Source organism: Sinohyriopsis cumingii, unplaced genomic scaffold (genome assembly GCF_028554795.1).
Source record: "Sinohyriopsis cumingii isolate HCF-2022 unplaced genomic scaffold, ASM2855479v2 utg000663l, whole genome shotgun sequence".
Classification (NCBI taxonomy): domain Eukaryota; kingdom Metazoa; phylum Mollusca; class Bivalvia; order Unionida; family Unionidae; genus Sinohyriopsis; species Sinohyriopsis cumingii.
The window spans coordinates 461677-481306 of NW_028315922.1; the positions used below are offsets into that span (position 1 = coordinate 461677).

The following is a 19630-nucleotide window of genomic DNA, read 5'->3' on the forward strand; positions in this document are numbered from 1 at the left end:
ACACTAGTTATTTTCTGATACAAAACAATCCATTGGGGATTGGTTAAAATGACTTGTATACAATTCAGCACAAGGAAAATATCAAGAACAAATCATATAATTTGATTATGTCACTTTATTTGCCCTTTCTGTTGTGTGTTTGGCTGGCTAATGCATGGTTGAAATTGTTGCTGGACATGCACAGGGACTCGTAAGGTCTTCATTATATTTTTTATTTCAAAGTTTCATAAAATTATAAAAACTTTTGCACATTTATTCCAATGATTAGTACATTTGTACAAGATTTATTTGTGCAATCTTAATTTAAGACCTCTACATTGCTAAAATAGGCTATTGCACAGTACTTAGTTTAGGATTAATATCCACTTGGTGCATACTATAATTTGTTTTTGTGATCACTCAACAAATGTACCATCACAGACTTCAAGATTTCAAAATGAAAACCACAAAATGTTAGACATTTTCAAGAATGCGAAGCAAAGAAACATAAATTATCATCTACTCACTTGTGCCAGTGCTGCAATCAATAGGCAAGGAATCAGAGCCAGCAATACCAGTAGTTAGTGATGAAGAAGTCACAATTTTATTAAGATACTGTGAACCATCATCAGCTGTGGTCACTGTGGGTTCCACTTTGGGAAGCAATAGTGGCATGCTCTTTACCTGCTCTTGGAATGCATGCAGATTGGATAGGCCCTGCTCAAAGAAAGGTAGATACAATTGGTCTTTGACAAACACTGGAAAGTCATACATAAAATTAATTTCAACCATAATGTGCAACTTTCATTCAAATGAGCTCTTAACAATCTGAATGTTTGATATACAGTGAAATTCATATACTGCCACTACTTTCTTACAAACCAAAGACAAAATTTGGATTAATTGTTGTTGTTGTTGCTGGGTTTAACGCCATTTTTCAGCACACGATAGGCTATACATGGCAGCCAGTATTAATGATGGAGGAAGAACCCGGGAAAACCCCAGAAAGAACCACTGACCCACGAGAAGCTACTGTCAAGCTTTCTCATGTACCAACATTGGCCGAATCCAAGACTCGAACCCATGCAGACCGAGGTGAGATGGCAGTGATCCGTAACGAAGAGCACACGGCCACTCGGGGCCCCTAAATTTGGATTAATGATTCACTTCAAATAATAAATTATGAAGTTTTATTGTCGAGATAGTGAGACAGTCTGACAAATAAAGTCTGGATTAATATGGTTTCAATCAACAGTCTAGACTTTGACAACTGCATTTATACAATACCCCAAATGGTAAAGATTTCTTAAAAGACTATTAAGGCTGTTCCAGCAAAACATACTTCTGACCCAAGGAAGGCACTTTTAATGTGGAGTAGTCAGTATATATGCATTTCAGAATTCTATATCATTTTTATATGAGCTCTGTTATTTTCTTTTTTTATAAAAGCATCCATGGGACCCAAGGAAAGCACTTTTAAAGTGGGGTATTCACCCATAGATGCAATTTAGAAATTACCTATCATTTTAATATGAACTCTGTAAAATCAAAGTAAACTGGCATATATTTTTACAAAAATGCCTTACCTGGGTGCCATTTATGTTTAAATGGAACAACTCTGAGTAATCAGATTACCCTTACATATATTTTAAACAACCATCCTGGGTACCATTCATGCTTAAAAGAATATAAGAAAGATTATTTGTGATTGGTCAAAATAAAAGAAAGCTTATTTTAATTGGTCAAAACAAAATCTCAGGCTCAAGAGTGTTGTGATTTCCTGGTCAGGTTTTCAAGTTTTCTCCATCTGAGTGAACAATTCATGTCTTCATAGGTGATGTCAAACAAAAATAAGTTTAGTATCTGTTATAAGAATGTAGCAAAACAGACAAAAAGGCATCTCTATGTTGTGATCATCAAGCTATTAAATGCATTCAGAGAGCATCATTAATGTAGTGATCACCTAGCCATTACATGCATTCAGAGAGCATCATTAATGTAGTGATCATCAAGCCATTATATGCATTCAGAGAGCATCATTAATGTGGTGATCACCAAGCCATTACATGCATTCAGAAAGCATCATTAATGTGGTGATCAACAAGCTAATAAATGCATTCAGAGAGCATCATTCATGTTGTGATCACCAAGCCATTACATAAATTCAGAGTGCATCATTAATATCATATTAATCACCATGATCACCAAGCCATTACATGCATTCAGAGAGCATCATTAATACCACATTAATCACCATGATCACCAAGCCATTACATGCATTCAGACAGCATCATTAATACCACATTAATCACCATGATCACCAAGCCATTACATGCATTCAGAGAGCATCATTAATACCACATTAATCACCATGATCACCAAGCCATTACATACATTCAGAGAGCATCATTAATGTGGTGATCATCAAGCCATTACATGCATTCAGAAAGCATCATTAATATGGTGATCATCAAGCAATTGCTTGCATTCAGAGAGCATCATTAATACCGCATAAATCACCATGATCACCAAGCCATTACATGCATTCAGAGAACATCATTAATACCAAATTAATCACCATGATCACCAAGCCATTACATGCATTCAGACAGCATCATTAATATGGTGATCATCAAGCAATTGCTTGCATTCAGAGAGCATCATTAATACCACATTAATCACCATGATCATCAAGCCATTACATGCATTCAGAGAACATCATTAATACCAAATTAATCACCATGATCACCAAGCCATTACATGCATTCAGACAGCATCATTAATGTGGTGATCATCAAGCAATTGCTTGCATTCAGAGAGCATCATTAATATCACATTAATCACCATGGTCACCAAGCCATTACATGCATTCAGAAAGCATAATTAATACCACATTAATCACCATGATCACCAAACCATTACATGCATTCAAAGAGCATCATTAATGTGATGATCATCAAGCCATTACATGCATTCAGAGAGCATCATTAATTCCACATTAATCACCATGATCACCAAGCCATTACATGCATTCAGAGAGCATCATTAATGTGGCGATCATCAAGCAATTGCTTGCATTCAGAGAGCATCATTAATACCATATTAATCACCATGATCACCAAGCCATTACATGTATTCAGAGAGCATCATTAATGTGGTGATCATCAAGCAATTGCTTGCATTCAGAGAGCATCATTAATATCACATTAATCACTATGATCACCAAGCCATTACATGCATTCAGAAAACATCATTAATACCAAATGAATCACCATGATCACCAAGCCATTACATGCATTCAGAGAGCATCATTAATGTGGTGATCATCAAGCAATTGCTTGCATTCAGAGAGCATCATTAATATCACATTAATCACCATGATCACTAAGCCAGTACATGCATTCAGAGAGCATCATTAATACCACATTAATCACCATGATCACCAAGCCATTACATGAATTCATAGAGCATCATTAATGTGGTGATCATCAAGCCATTACATGCATTCAGAGAGCATCATTAATATCACAATAATCACCATGATCACCAAGCCATTACATGCATTCAGAGAACATCATTAATACCAAATGAATCACCATGATCACCAAGCCATTACATGCATTCAGAGAGCATCATTAATGTGGTGATCATCAAGCAATTGCTTGCATTCAGAGAGCATCATTAATATCACATCAATCACCATGATCACCAAGCCATTACATGCATTCAGAGAACATCATTAATATCAAATTAATCACCATGATCACCAAGCCATTATATGCATTCAGAGAGCATCATTAATACCACATTAATCACCATGATCACCAAGCCATTACATACATTCAGAGAGCATCATTAATACCACATGAATCACCATGATCACCAAGCCATTACATGCATTCAGAGAACATCATTAATGTGGTGATCATCAAGCAATTGCTTGCATTCAGAGAGCATCATTAATATCACATTAATCACCATGATCACCAAGCCATTACATGCATTCAGAGAGCATCATTAATACCACATTAATCACCATGATCACCAAGCCATTATATGCATTCAGAGAGCATCATTAATACCACATTAATCACCATGATCACCAAGCCATTACATGCATTCATAGAGCATCATTAATGTGGTGATCATCAAGCAAGTACATGCATTCAGAGAGCATCATTAATACCACATTAATCACCATGATCACCAAGTCATTATATGCATTCAGAGAGCATCATTAATGTGGTGATCATCAAGCAACTGCTTGCATTCAGAGAGCATCATTAATATCACATTAATCACCATGATCACCAAGCCATTACATGCATTCAGAGAGCATCATTAATGTGGTGATCACCAAGCAATTGCTTGCATTTAGAGAGCATCAGTAATACCACATTAATCACCATGATCACCAAGCCATTACATGCATTCAGAGAACATCATTAATACCAAATTAATCACCATGATCACCAAGCCATTACATGCATTCAGAGAGCATCATTAATGTGGTGATCATCAAGCAATTGCTTGCATTCAGAGAGCATCATTAATATCACATTAATCACGAAGATCACCAAGCCATTACATGCATTCAGAGAGCATTATTAATACCACATTAATCACCATGATCACCAAGCCATTATATGCATTCAGAGAGCATAATTAATGTGGTGATCATCAAGTAATTGCTTGCATTCAGAGAGCATCATTAATATCACATTAATCACCATGATCACCAAGCCATTACATGCATTCAGAGAACATCATTAATACCAAATTAATCACCATGATCACCAAGCCATTACATGCATTCAGAGAGCATCATTAATACCACATTAATCACCATGATCACCAAGTCATTATATGCATTCAGAGAGCATCATTAATGCCACATTAATCACCATGATCACCAAGCCATTACATGCATTCATAGAGCATCATTAATGTGGTGATCATCAAGCCATTACATGCATTCAGAGAGCATCATTAATACCACATTAATCACCATGATCACCAAGCCATTACATGCATTCAGAGAGCATCATTAATGTGGTGATCATCAAGCAACTGCTTGCATTCAGAGAGCATCATTAATATCACATTAATCACCATGATCACCAAGCCATTACATGCATTCAGAGAACATCATTAATATCAAATTAATCACCATGATCACCAAGCCATTACATGCATTCAGAGAGCATCATTAATGTGGTGATCATCAAGCAATTGCTTGCATTCAGAGAGCATCATTAATATCACATTAATCACCAAGCCATTACATGCATTCAGAGAGCATCATTAATACCACATTAATCACCATGATCACCAAGCCATTATATGCATTCAGAGAGCATCATTAATACCACATTAATCACCATGATCACCAAGCCATTACATGAATTCATAGAGCATCATTAATGTGGTGATCATCAAGCCATTACATGCATTCAGAGAACATCATTAATACCACATTAATCACCATGATCACCAAGCCATTACATGCATTCAGTGAGCATCATTAATACCACATTAATCACCATGATCACCAAGCTATTACATGCATTCAGAGAGCACCATTAATACCAAATTAATCACCATGATCACCAAGCCATTACATGCATTCAGACAGCATCATTAATACCACATTAATCACCATGATCATCAAGCCATTACATGCATTCAGAGAGCATCATTAATACCACATTAATCACCATGATCAAAAAGCCATTACATGCATTCAGAGAGCATCATTAATGTGGTGATCATCAAGCCATTACATGCATTCAGAGAGCATCATTAATACCACATTAATCACCATGATCACCAAGTCATTACATGCATTCAGAGAGCATCATTAATGTCTTCATGACTATGACTCGGTCTGCAATAGTTGTGTTTTGCAATGTTGAAAAAATATCCAAACAAATTCAAAAAAAAATATAACCACAAATAGTTAAATTCAGAGATTAAAATTACCCATTTATGAAATTCATAGCTAGAACACTGATAAATATTAATGAATGTATTTATTAATGGCCCTAAAGGTGGCCAGGCATATGAAGTGTGGTTTCACCATCACAAGTACCACCAGATGATAAGCATGACAACTGTGTGGTACCTCAAACCTGTTTTACAAAATAAGTTGTAATAGAACTGATCAAAGCTAAAGCAATTAGATCTGTCTGTAAATTAGTGCTGATGGAACACCCCTGCTCTTAAAGTCATAATCTGAGAAAATAAATTCTTACACGTGACATAACCTCTTTCCATGACACCAATTCGTACCAGGTTACATGAAGATATGACTGTTAGAATATATCTACTGTTAAAAGTGTGATGGAGAAATGGACAGACACAAAGTTATTAAACAAAATTCAAGATAACTCTTAAAATGCTGATCAGCCAGACCCAATTCTTTCATGAAGGCGATTAACAAGGGCCATAATTCTATCCAAAATGGAGCACGAGATAAAAACCATAAATGGTACATCTTAATCTAAGAGACAATGTTCCTTTTAAAATATGTTGAATGATTCATGAGCAATGCTATTGCAAGCAACTGGTTCAATGTGAAGACAAAATTTCCTTGACAAGGGGAATAATTCTGTCCAAGATAGACCAGATAAGACTAAATGCACAAAATGATCCTGCAAATCAATGAAGTAATGTTCACACCATATGCTTATATCATACTGCAATAAAATACACTGAATGGTTCTTGAGCTACTTGAGTTACAAGGGACATCCCATGTGGAGATATGAAGTTAACTGTCATGGGCCATACCTTGACAACCAACCGACCTCCAAATATTATCTCTCAAGAGTAATTCTCCTTAGGCCAGTGCACAGAGTAATGTAGATTACTCTACTATAAACACATAAATAAATAATAACCTAACCAAGCCAGTGCCAAGGTTTCTTGAGATAAAATATCTAAGAGTCTAAGAGGGTCTGCACGTTCTAGAGCCTATATGTATGGCTGCCAAAATGGAGGTGGCCGTGGTAGTATGAGCACTGGAACGTATGGGCTGGCAATTAAGATGCCATATCTTCGCATGAGGGGTCCCTGGTTCGAAACCAACCGACCTAGAAATATTATCTCTCCAGAGTAATTCTCCTTAGGCCAGTCAGAGGGTAATTTAGATTACTATAAACACACTGAATGGTTCTTGAGCTACTTGAGTTACAAGGGACATCCCATGTGGAGATATGAGGTTAACATAATATTGCAACAATGGCCTGTGAATAGCAGCTGTTTGCAAAGCTTACAAATGCTAATATGTGTTTGGAAATGCACTCATGAATGGCTCCCAATATGTACAAACACACTTCTAAGTTGCATACCTGAGGATTCCGAAGAGTGGAAATGATATTACTAAAAATAAAACTTTATCTTTCCAAATAAACAATATCAAAGACACAAGTTAAAGAGTGTGTTTTTAAAGACAGGAAATAACTTACTGCCTAAATGGACTATATCAGGCCCTCACCTTGGTTGACAACACCTGATAAAAAAAATACTGCCTATGATAAAAATACTGATTTTCAAGATGTTAAAACTTTAATGCATATGTAGCTATTTACAACATCAGCAACAATCAGTAAAGTTAGGACAGTACCTTACTTAATTATTTAATGTCACAGATGCATGTGTTGCACTCTTGCACCTTCAGAATGGGCAATCTGTTCCATTTGAACACCCATTAAGATGGTGCAAGAGCACAACACACACTAGAACACAGTCAGTTAATAGAAGCCTTTTCCATGCTTTGTTTTAATTCAATCATTGTCGATTCCAATGTAGCATCTTTCATTGATGATCTAAATTCTGTGTGATTTTCTAGCTGACCAGTTTTTTCGTTCCAGCACACAATTAATCCTTTGCAATTTTAATGTCTGGAAAATAATATGATTAGAAGCTGAACATTATGAAGATGAGATACGGTGATAGTGGCAACTGTTTGCACAATCCAATATATATGGCCATCAAAGACTGCTACAGTAACCTCAATTTAAAAAAAAAAACAGTCATATTTTAGAACTCTATTCCTATAGACAATGTGATACATTTCTATCAGAATGGAACCAAGTGCCCGTTCTAAACAGAAAATTGCAAGGAAATAATCAAGTAATTTTTTTTAAATAAAAAAACAAAAACAAAACAATGGATTTTTAAGAAAAAAAATGTAAACACACATTCAGGTCCAAAATATGAGTCAAATACAGGAAAAATGGGAAACATGGCAACTATGCTACACTGAGCAATGAATCTTGGTCAATAACCAGCATCTTGATGCCATAATCTGATGATATAGACTGTTTGCAATACCTGCAGTGGTGCCATCATGATTGTTTGTCCATTTATACCAGGAATAATCATGGCTGGAATCTGTTGATTAACAGTGGTCTGACCAGGAGGGGGATATCTACGGGGTCGTCCTCTGCCCCTCTTCATAGCTGAAGCAAAAACACAGTAAAAGTAATTAACTGATTTACAAAAATGTTTTTTAAATCTAAGAAAATTTAGTTTCTTTGGCACATTATGTCACCCTGGTGAACTGTATTTTAACAAGTGCAAGAAAAGAACAACAAAATTGTAACACTGTAAAGGACACACCATTGTTATTGCCTACTGGTGCAAAGGAATATAGTAGACAAAATTGTATTGACCACATTTCACTCATGCTGTAGAGAGTGTTGCTGAGTTTGTTTTAGTGATCAATGTATGCCTATGAAATCTGTCTTTAGCTGTACATCCCAAAATAGGTGTAATTTTCACTCATCTCCACTTTAAGAATGGATTCTGCCTGGCAGTTTGTAGATAATGTCTGTATCCCTAAAGAACATACAGCAAGGCATAGCATCATAGGTTATAAATCAATTAAATCTGTTACCCATCAGTACAGTGTAAAGGACACACAGGCCTGACTCCACTCTGAAATCCAATAGATTATTTTAGAGTGTAGTGTGGTGTACTTCACTGAATAATATACAGACAAAAGTGGAATATAGTCCATACATTTTGTGAGTATTGTACCTATGATTCAAATATCTGCAATCATAATCAAGTAAAAAAGATTACTAAGGTTCTGTAATCATCAAATTAATAAAAATTAAAAAGCTAATATAATAGATTTACCTTTCTATATGATACAAAATTTCTGTGGTTGCTTCAAAGAATGAGAGACCTGACAACCAATTAACTTTCTGTGGAAGCAATAAGACTCATCCTCTAACCCCTCAAAATCTGAAGTTCCTAGAAAAATTTCACTCTTCACAAAATCATATCCTGAACAATACATAAAACACCTGCCCTATGTTTATTAGTCCTCTTGTACAGGTATTGAGTATGTATGGTTGATTTGGGAGATTATTAATCAATGGGTCTTATTGAACTTGACCTTTGGTTTAGATATGTGGTCCTGAACTAAACATAATGTGCACAAACCAAGATTTTCTTGCTAAACTGACAATGACAGTGAACTCTGACCTATATATCCAAGATTCTCATGGTTTCTTTATTACCCTAAATGCAAACCATCCACAGATTTTTGGTCCACGGACTTACCATAAAACGATATATCTATTTAGCATATTATGACACTGCTATACAATAGTGGCAATATGGTGCCAAATGTTTGAAAAATGTAAAAATTAATTGCAGAGAAACTTTATGAAGACAAACCCTTCTAAATGTAAACATGAAGTATTACAAGATAAAAATAAAACATAATAAATGTTAGAATTCTGTAATATGTATAAAAAGTAAATGATACAGGTAACATATGTAAAATCCTTCCAAGATATGGTACTTTTGTTTATATAAACTGCATTCCATCAAACAATATCCAAGATTTTCTTGGGTGGTACATCAACAAACACCTTCTTCACACAGATTACATCAACTGATCCTCTCTCACAGGATGGAACTTGCCATAAATGTGTTCCACAGTAGGTGGACATGGTATGCAGCCCTCAGCTGGTATGCACACACCATGTATTTGTGTCTGATACATGACTGATACAATACTACCTCATCTCTGCAAATTCATCTATATGAGGAATGCCACTAGCCAATAGTGGCTTTGATGTTCTTAAGTTTACTTGTGGAATTTTCATTTCACATATTTTGACAAAATATCAACATGCTGATTTATCCAATATTTGAAGTAAGTATATTAAATATTCTATTTGGAAATGGGTGACCACAAACCAGCTTTGGTTGCATTATCTTCCCTTTCATTTCCCTTTATACCAATGTAATTAAGCAGGAAACAGTAAGAACCTTTTCCAGATGTTTTTGTAATATCTGGGATATTAATGGTCTTTCAAATTTAAGGTTTTGCAAGGCTTTCAGTGTCTCAGTGGAAATTAAAAAGGTTTGTGAAATTTGTTTCTTGAGACATTTCATTGTATTTCAAAGCTCCGAGTAATTCAATCTGCAGAAAAAATTTCAGACTTTATCTGGTAACTGACTTATGATGGTACCATGCAGTGTTGCAATGACAGCTTCATCCCTGTCTCCATCTTTTGAACTGTTTGTATACAGAAACATACGGCCATAATGGAAGGCTCTGGTTTCAAGAAGATATGTTGATCGCCTTTGAATTGGTAAAGAACCAATATAATTTTGGGGGATGTAGACAAACAAAGGGGTGATTTTGGAACACAGAATTTTGCCATATTTCTAAAGCTAATTTCTAAGTGAGTACAAAGTTCAAAATGCATCAAGTCAATGATTTATATATCAGATCAAGCATCTGCCATCAAGATTTACAAGTTGATCCATACACAATCAAGTCAGAGTCAAGTTAGTTCTTACTAATAACCTGTCAAACTGGAGCAAGACCTTCCAATCTGCTACCAAATCTGTGGTTGCCACGACTTTAAGTACATTTACAACATTTTTACGTTCTAATGTATGGAAGAAAAGTTAGTTTACATTTAAAAGACTATGTTAAAAATATTGTCTTCTCTACAAAAGGAATGACAACCACTGAGATGGGTCATTATGAATTATGACACAATCAGCAGAAAACCATTGAGATGGATCATTATGAATTATGACATAATCAGTAGAAAACCATTGAGATGGATCATTATGAATTATGACATAATCAGCAGAAAACCATTGAGATGGATCATTATGAATGATGACATAATCAGCAGAAAACCATTGAGATGGCACATTATGAATTATGACATAATCAGCAGAAAACCATTGAGATGGCACATTATGAATTATGACATAATCAGCAGAAAACCATTGAGATGGATCATTATGAATTATGACATAATCAGCAGAAAACCATTGAGATGGATCATTATGAATATGCCATAATCAGCAGACAACCATTGAGATGGGTCATTATGAATTATGACATAATCAGCAGACAATCATTGAGACGGGTCATTATGAATATGCCATAATCAGCAGACAACCATTGAGATGGATCATTATGAATTATGCCATAGTCAGCAGACAACCATTGAGATGGATCATTATAAATTATGTCATAATCAGCAGACAACCATTGAGATGGATCATTATAAATTATGCCATAGTCAGCAGACAACCATTGAGATGGATCATTATAAATTATGCCATAGTCAGCAGACAACCATTGAGATGGATCATTATGAATATGCCATAACCAGCAGACAACCACTGAGATGGATCATTATAAATTATGCCATAATCAGCAGACAACCATTGAGATGGGTCATTATGAATTATTATATGCTCATTTTTTCCCCTGTCAGAATCGTGCAGTATTATCCGATACTGAACTCGCGTGACAGTGCACATATAGCATTCATGTGCATAAAGGAACTACTTTCTATTGTAAACAAACAATGGACGCAGATGCCAGCACTTTTGATTTGTACACAAATCATGTACACTCGTGTAAGAGGCTCTTTATGTTGTGGTTGTTTAATTTTGTTTCTGAATGAACTAAAACAGATGTTTCGTGGACTGCCACATACCAGCTGCTTTGGCACAATCTGCGTTGATACAATGTTACGGATTTAGACTAGCTACATTATATAAGATACGCAAGATAAGGTCCTTACAAATAACATACAAGTGACAAGTCATATACTCTCTTCTTTAGCTGGTGATAAGAATGGCAAAATAAGATATACTTACAGTTTTACATCCTGAATTTCCTCAAAATGTATTTTCTTAATTCTGCAAATCCGAATTACATGAGCCATGTCATAGGTTTTCAATCTGGATTACACATTTCGAAATTGTGCTGTAATTTTGATGATAAGTACAATTGCATCCTCCTTACTGGACTCAAAATGAAATAAGCATTAAATTCCATAGCGTCTTTTTGATAATTGCAATTGAAAGACTTCATATTTTTCCCACATTATGATTTCAAACATTCAATGACAGAAACAGAAACACATTTGCAGATGTAAACACGCTTCTCCCACACCGCTTTAATCCGATGTATTTCATGTATAATTTGCACAGATGAATCCAGTCCAGAATCACAAACTTTCATCGAATCGAAACAAAATACCAAAATATATTCATTCCAGATCAAATGGAAAAGTTGTTGCAATGCGCATTCATTCACAATATGACTGCAAATTTCAATTTTAACCAGACATGCCATTTTCTTTCGAAATTTATGTCAAGCAAGCGACTAAGTTCAAATTTATCTGGGCAGAGTTATGTGCGCATTAATAATGATGTTATTGTGTAATGACAAATCTGCGCTTGTTTATTTAGTTCGGAATACGGCATTCATTCATTTACATTGTTTCTTGTAGTGTATTTTGTTTATATAATTAAACCTTAGGTAGAATTTAAAAAATGAGCATATAATAAAAAGGTTACTGCATTTGTATGGGAAAATATGAACTCGTTTTGTCAGAAGGATATACTGCACTCCCAAGGTCATGCAGTATTCCATCCCTAAACTCGTTCATATTTTCCCATACAAATGCAGTAACCTTTAATTATGACATGAGATGGGTCAACAGGACTGAGGATTCATCCTAGTGACACAGGATCTTCATGTTTTCCTCTTGTTCTTTCTAATGGTACAATGTGCTTTAACTTGGTACATATGGTATTTTTTTCGGATCTTGGATTGGCATTGAAATGTTGAAGGACCTTCATTTCCTGATGGCATCATTGTATCATCAAACCATGGTTTAAGAATTGCTTAAGTTTTTGCTATTTTATCCCCAGCAATACTCTGAAGTAACTATGAAAAAACATGAGAACCTGACTGACTATGTTGTCAAAGTAATCATGTGTCATGCTCGCAGTGGAACTGAAATGTTTCCCAATCTGCCTAGCTAAATTTTCATGTCTCCTCAAGCCCTTCAGGTTTTGGGGTATTACTGCTTAAATATACTGGAAAATGGTCAGTACCACACAGGTCATTACCTACATCTCAAAGCAAAGTCAATTAAAAGAGATGTATTGCAAATAGTTCTAAAGCCAAGTAGAGTCCTGTGGCAGGATGCATGTAGGTATATGACTCATCATTACAGAGGTGAAGTCTGCGTTCTGAAACAAAAGCGCTTATTTTCTTCTGCCTCTCACTGATATCCTTACAGCCCCAAATTTTACGGTGGTCATCAGAGTTACCAAGCAAAACAACAGGTGTTCAGTAAGTTGGTCAAGATCTGATTAATTGACTGGACTCCTTGGAGGGGGGATATAGTAAACAAAGTTTCTTGAAGGCAGACAAGCTATTGGATTGTGTTGTTTTTGTTCGTGGAAGACTAACTTTATCAATATTTGCCTTTAAGTTTTGGTGATTCTATTGTAACATTGTATTACAATATCAGACATATTTGTGAATGTGCTGGAAATATAGGACATCTGGGAGGTTTCCCTAGAGCAATATTAAGGGATCCTGTAGTGTCCATATCATAATCTGCTTTACTCACTGTTTGGGTGGATGAAAGCATGGGTTTCATGGGCATGAAGACTACGAGCTTTGTCTTGCCTTCTGGCCATGTATTGTCTGTCTTTGCAGAGACAGTATTTGTGGAAGGTTTCATCTCCACTTTGGCAACATTTGTGTAGGATTGCTGACTGTGTTAAGTGAAGCTGTGGCTTCTACAAATTTCCTGGCCTCATTGAGACTTGTGCATTTCTCTAATTTCATGTGCTGGATCTCCTCTTAGTTTAACTTAGGGCAGTCTCTAGAGCATTGGAAATGATCTGCATGGTACAGGATGGTCCATCATGACCCTGGGCAGACTGGTTTACCCTTATAATGATTGTGGTGGTCATATTTCTGGTAGTCAAAGCATTATGACAGATTATGAATAAAAGTGTCAACTGCACTGTTCAAGAACCTGGTTTTGATTGATGAAGGTAAAGTGGAAGTCAAAAGTCTGATGTAAGTGCTTCTGGGTATCTACTTGCTGTTAAGGCAAATGTCGATTCCATTCAAGCATTTCAGTACTGCTGCAACCATCTAAATATCTAAATAAAAAAAACTCATCTACAATAGTAGAGATATTTGTGGTGAATAATCTTATAGTGTATCTCCATAAAGTGAAGCAGATTGCCAAAGTGAACTTTGCAGCTATACTGAACAAGTGACTGGTCTAAGGTTAGTTTTCTCATAATGTCTGATTCTTAAACTGGGTCCTGAAGTGTTTTAGCTATCATGAAAGGTCAGAGCATGGTTATCATTTTTGATTCTCATCATGGGATTGTAATTGACATTGGAGGGCTCACACTACTGGTTATAAATTTGTTGTTATTCTCCTATAGTTGCATACTAAAATATCACTGGACAACAAATTTTTACAAAAGTCATGTTACTGAAATAAAATTAGTCAATTCTTATCAATTTTTATGTGCTGAACACGAATATGACAGTCAAATTGCAAAATTGGCTCTAGTTTTTTTGTAATCTGCAAGAAATTAATGTTTACATAACGAAATGCATTCCAATAGTAAAAGGTCAACTGTAATAGCCTACCTATAAAAAATCAAGTCATTGACTACATCTTAGATTTCTTCGCCTGTCTCTTGTACAGCTGTTCGGGAGCATCTCTGAGGAGTGTCCAGCAGTAGTCAGCCAGCATTGTAGTGGACCATTTTCCCTGGTATCTTTGTTCCATTGTTGCGATATCTTGATGAAAACGTTTGCCGTGTTCATCACTAACAATACCACAGTTGCTAGGAAAGAAATCCAAATGGGAATGAAGGAAGTGAATCTTTAGAGACATATTGCAGCCAAGTTTCTTATACTTCATCAACATGTCTTCTACTAGTTCCTTATAGTTTTCTGCCCTAACATTTCCGAGGAAGTTTGTAGAAACTAGGCGAAAAGCATTCCATGCTTGTTTCGCGTCACCTTCCAGCAAGTTGTTGAACCGGTCATCTTTGAAAAGCTCTCGAATCTGAGGACCCACAAAAACTCCCTCTTTAATCTTTGCTTCGCTGAGTCGAGGGAATTTTTCATGCAGGTATCGGAATGCTGGCAAAGTCCGGTCAATGGCTTTCACGAAGTTCTTCATCAAACCTAGTTTGATGTGAAGGGGTGGTAGCAAGATTTTCTGAGCCTCAACCAGAGCTGGGTGTTGGATATTCTTCTCTCCAATGGCTACATTCTGCCTGTGAGTCCATTCCTTCCTCATGTAGTGCATTTCCCTTGCTCGGCTATCCCACTCGCATAAGAAACACATGTATTTTGTATATCCTTGCTGCAGTCCCATTAAAAGGGCAACTACCTTCAAATCACCACAGAGGTACCAGCTGTACTTGTTATACTCAATGGAATTCAGTAGCTGCCTTAAGTTATCGTATGTCTCTTTCATGTGGACAGCATACGCTACTGGAATAGATGGAAGAATGTTTCCATTGTGCAAAAGCACAGCCTTGAGACTCAGTTTCGAAGAGTCCACAAATAGTCTCCATTCTTGTGGGTCATGAGTGATTTTTAAAGCATTCATGAGGCCCTCAATATCGGAACAGAATATCAGATTACTTTCCTTTCTGAAGAAAGGCTCCAATTGCTGGTGGCGCTTTCGATATGCAGTAATTGTGACATCTTCTTCTAGAAGATTCCATTGTTGGAGTCTTGATCCTAGCAATTCTGCCTTGTTCTTTGATAAGTCCAAATCACGAATCAGGTCATTTAGTTCTTCCTGTGTTATTCTGTGTGGGGTTGATGATGCACCACAGTGAAAATCTGGATCACTGCATGCTGATGGACCAGGAGAAGAACAGGTCGACTCACCTTTTGTCTTCGTCAGATGAATCAAGAGAATATTCTGCTGGAGGTTCTGGAATAGGAAGTCCCTCACCATGTGGAACTGGTCTCAATGCAGACGGAATGTTTGGGTAGACTATTCTCGACTTCTTTCGCTTCGTTATTCCGCCGGAAAGAGGAGGAACCAAGCAGAAGTAACAGTCATTTAGGTGGTTGCTTGGCTCTCTCCACACCATTGGGACTGCAAACGGCATTGATGACCTTTTGCAATTCAACCACTGTGAAAGCTGTGTTGTACATGTAGCACAGCATATATGCGGAGCCCAAGGCTTGTCTTGGTCACCAACCTTGCATCCGAAGTAAAGATGATATGCCTTCTTCACTTGAGAATTGATACTTTTCTTCTGGTTGGCAAATGTCACTTCCCCACAAATATAGCAAAAATTGTCCGCGGTATTAACACACTTTCGAGGCATTACTGTTCTTTATTGTACGTAAATGGATAAAATAATAAGTTTTATGTAACAGTAGCTTGAACTGTCTCGCACAACGTCTAAAATATTTTAAATGCTGAACCTATCTGATTGGGCTTTATATAGTACACTGCTTACGTCAGCTTCAGCAGCCGCCTGGCATTAGTATAATAGGCCTACACATGTATAGTACACTGCTGACGTCAACTTACTTCAGCAGCCGCATGGCATTAGTATTGCATTGCATCAGAAAATGATGCAATCAACTGTGGATGATGTGAGCATGATGGTATTATGCAATGTTACATCATTATTCCGGATGTTGCTGCAGTCCTACTGGAGAAATTTACACAGTGAAACATAGAAAATGAGGTATATGAATATCTTCAAAACGAGAGCCAATACAAATTTTTCACGGTTATATTCGTGTTCGGCACACCAAAATACTACAGATTAGGGCCTTTTCAAGTCAGTAATGATTTCACTGTTGACCAGTGTATTCATAACCTGCGCTCCCCACCTTTCAATGGAGCTATCATGATTCTCTCCTCCAATGACACAGATTGCAACCTATGGTAAACGGTTTGCATCCTCTCAGAAACTTCTTATGACATGAAGAATTTGGTCTATTTTACCAGCACAAGCCCATATGGTGGTGTTCTAGAACAAATTTATTGTAAAATGTCGATTTTTCTTTCGAGCCACAATGACTGTGACCTTTGACCTTCGACCTTCTGACCCCAAAATCAAGAATGCCTTGTGTACCAACCCTCACAAACATTGGATAAATTACATGGCCTTCAACAAAAGTTATTGTACAAAACTATTTTTCTCATGCCAATTACCATGAACTTGAGATCAGACCTTTTGATCTCAAAATCAATAGGCTTCTTTCTTATTATCCACAAACTGAAGGTTCAAGGCCAATAGATGAAATTTCTCCGAAGAAATCATTGCTGAAAACTTCAGTTATTGTGCAGAAAAGACAACATCATAACACAATGTGCTTTGCCTTATGTTACAAAATACAACGTGTAACACTAGTGAAGCATGAAATATAAGTTACAGTGACCTACAGTGATAAGGTATAGTACTCCTCAAGATGAATCCCCTCACCATGTGAAATACAGATCTAAATTATAATCTTTTGTTGTATGGATGTGGTACTAAAAGAGTTGCATACAATAATTTACTTTAATGATTCAAGAATGATAAGAGCTTGAGAAATAAATTCCAATATTGAACCAAAGTCAATAAACCATGAAATGAGTGTAAGTGACCTGCTTTGTGACACAGGTCTAATAGTACTCAAAAGGGCATGAACAGCCACCAAGTTCATGATTCTAGGTATAAAAGTATGTATATATGGGGTTGGCTGGTTGGTTTAACACAATTTTTCAGCATATGATACACAACAGCCAGAATATAAGGTGAAAGAAGAATCACAGAAGACTCCTGGAAGAACCAACAACTCATAAGAAGCTACCAGCAGAGTATTCACCCACACATTTTGCATAAGCCAAGTCTCAAAGTCATGTGGTGAGATGACAGTAACCTCTAAAGATGAGCACCTTGGACATTATACACTGGGTGCACTCCTCCCACTGAGTACAGCACTATAACTTAAAAGAAGAATCACAGTTAATGTACATGTACAAAGTCAACTGCCTTCAAAAAGGGCATGTGTCATGAAACCCACTCAAATTTGTTATCTAAATCAATCAGAATTCAAACTTTGGCAATCTAAACCTACTAAACATGTTCCCAATTAGTGTAAGTTTTACCCCAAAATGCTGGGCCCAAGACCTGTTCCCAATAATGCTGGGAAAAACATGAAATATTAAACTCAAACCTGCCTCAGAAGTCACTTCGATGAAGTTACCCTGTTTTAAATAGCCAGCTTCATTGGTCATCACAACATTTTATAAGAATTAGACCTACCAGCAGTGGCTAATTAATACTGATTTGACTGTAGCAAATATATCAATAACTGCACCAAATCTGATAAAAATCCAGTCAGTCTTTCTAAAATAATTGGACATAATTGTGAACTGTAGAGACTCAGGTCAGAGACTATGCTGTTCTTTCCATCAATGATTTCAGGTGTAAAGCACAAATTAGGATCTTCTATTGCAAATACAGTATGCAAACATGGAACAATATAATCAAACACATTCAACTTACGAATCCCTATCATGAAGGGACTAAAAGTCTGGATTTCTTTGGGTGAAGAGGCAACTTTCCGTTTTTTAGAAATGGACAGGGTAACTTCTGCATCTTCATCATCTGCCTGATCTTCCTCTCCACTGGAAATCTCCAACACTTCATAGTCTGCAAAAAAGAGTGATAATTTCTGCGGGAATAAAAAGTTTCATAAGCATACTGGCTATATCATGATTTATCAGAAACTGTTAATTTATATATAATAAAAAAACTCAGACTTAAGGCACCAAAATTTAAAAAACATTTTTACATGTGTGTGCAAGGTCTTTTCAATAATGTGAAATGATTTTGTTATATCTGGAAAAACAACATTTTTGTCATTATTTAAATTCATGGATTGGGAAAAGACTTGGCCAGGTGAACTCAACACTGTGCTCCTTGCTTCACTATTCTGTAACAATTGTCCTCATCTCTTTCCACTTTTGAAAGTTATAAACTAGTAACCAAACATTTATGAACTTGAATTGATTCTGTAGATTATCTGGATCATGCTGACAAAATGCATTTCATATTATATTAAGCTTTATCATCTCTACACTCCAACATGACTAATAGTGCTGTGTAAATAAGTCTACTCAAAATGAAACTTGCATCTAAATATTAAAAATACATTTCACCCAAGCAGCTAATATAACAGGTGAGAATGCTCTTGGACATATTGTATCTGGGTCCTTTTCATCTGGTGTTTTTGTTGCAATATTATATAGAGGATTACTTTAATTCCCACTGACCATATGATTT

General features: G+C 36.2%; 1 protein-coding gene across 3 annotated transcripts in view; it reads right to left on the reverse strand.

Annotated features, from left to right (window-relative positions):
* The window catches only part of LOC149773325 (uncharacterized), a 158745-nt gene that overhangs the window by 106515 nt on the left and 32600 nt on the right, over positions 1-19630 (reverse strand). For all 3 annotated transcript variants that reach the window (XR_016417384.1, XM_089946448.1, XM_089946449.1), the window contains exons 9-11: positions 18851-18997; positions 8315-8442; positions 507-696 (exon numbers count right to left, since the gene is read on the reverse strand). Coding sequence is in view for 2 of the 3 variants with exons in the window: in XM_089946448.1 (XP_089802574.1) it covers positions 507-696; positions 8315-8442; positions 18851-18997 (465 nt within the window). In the remaining variant the exon portion in view is untranslated. The remainder of the gene's footprint in view (positions 1-506; positions 697-8314; positions 8443-18850; positions 18998-19630) is intronic.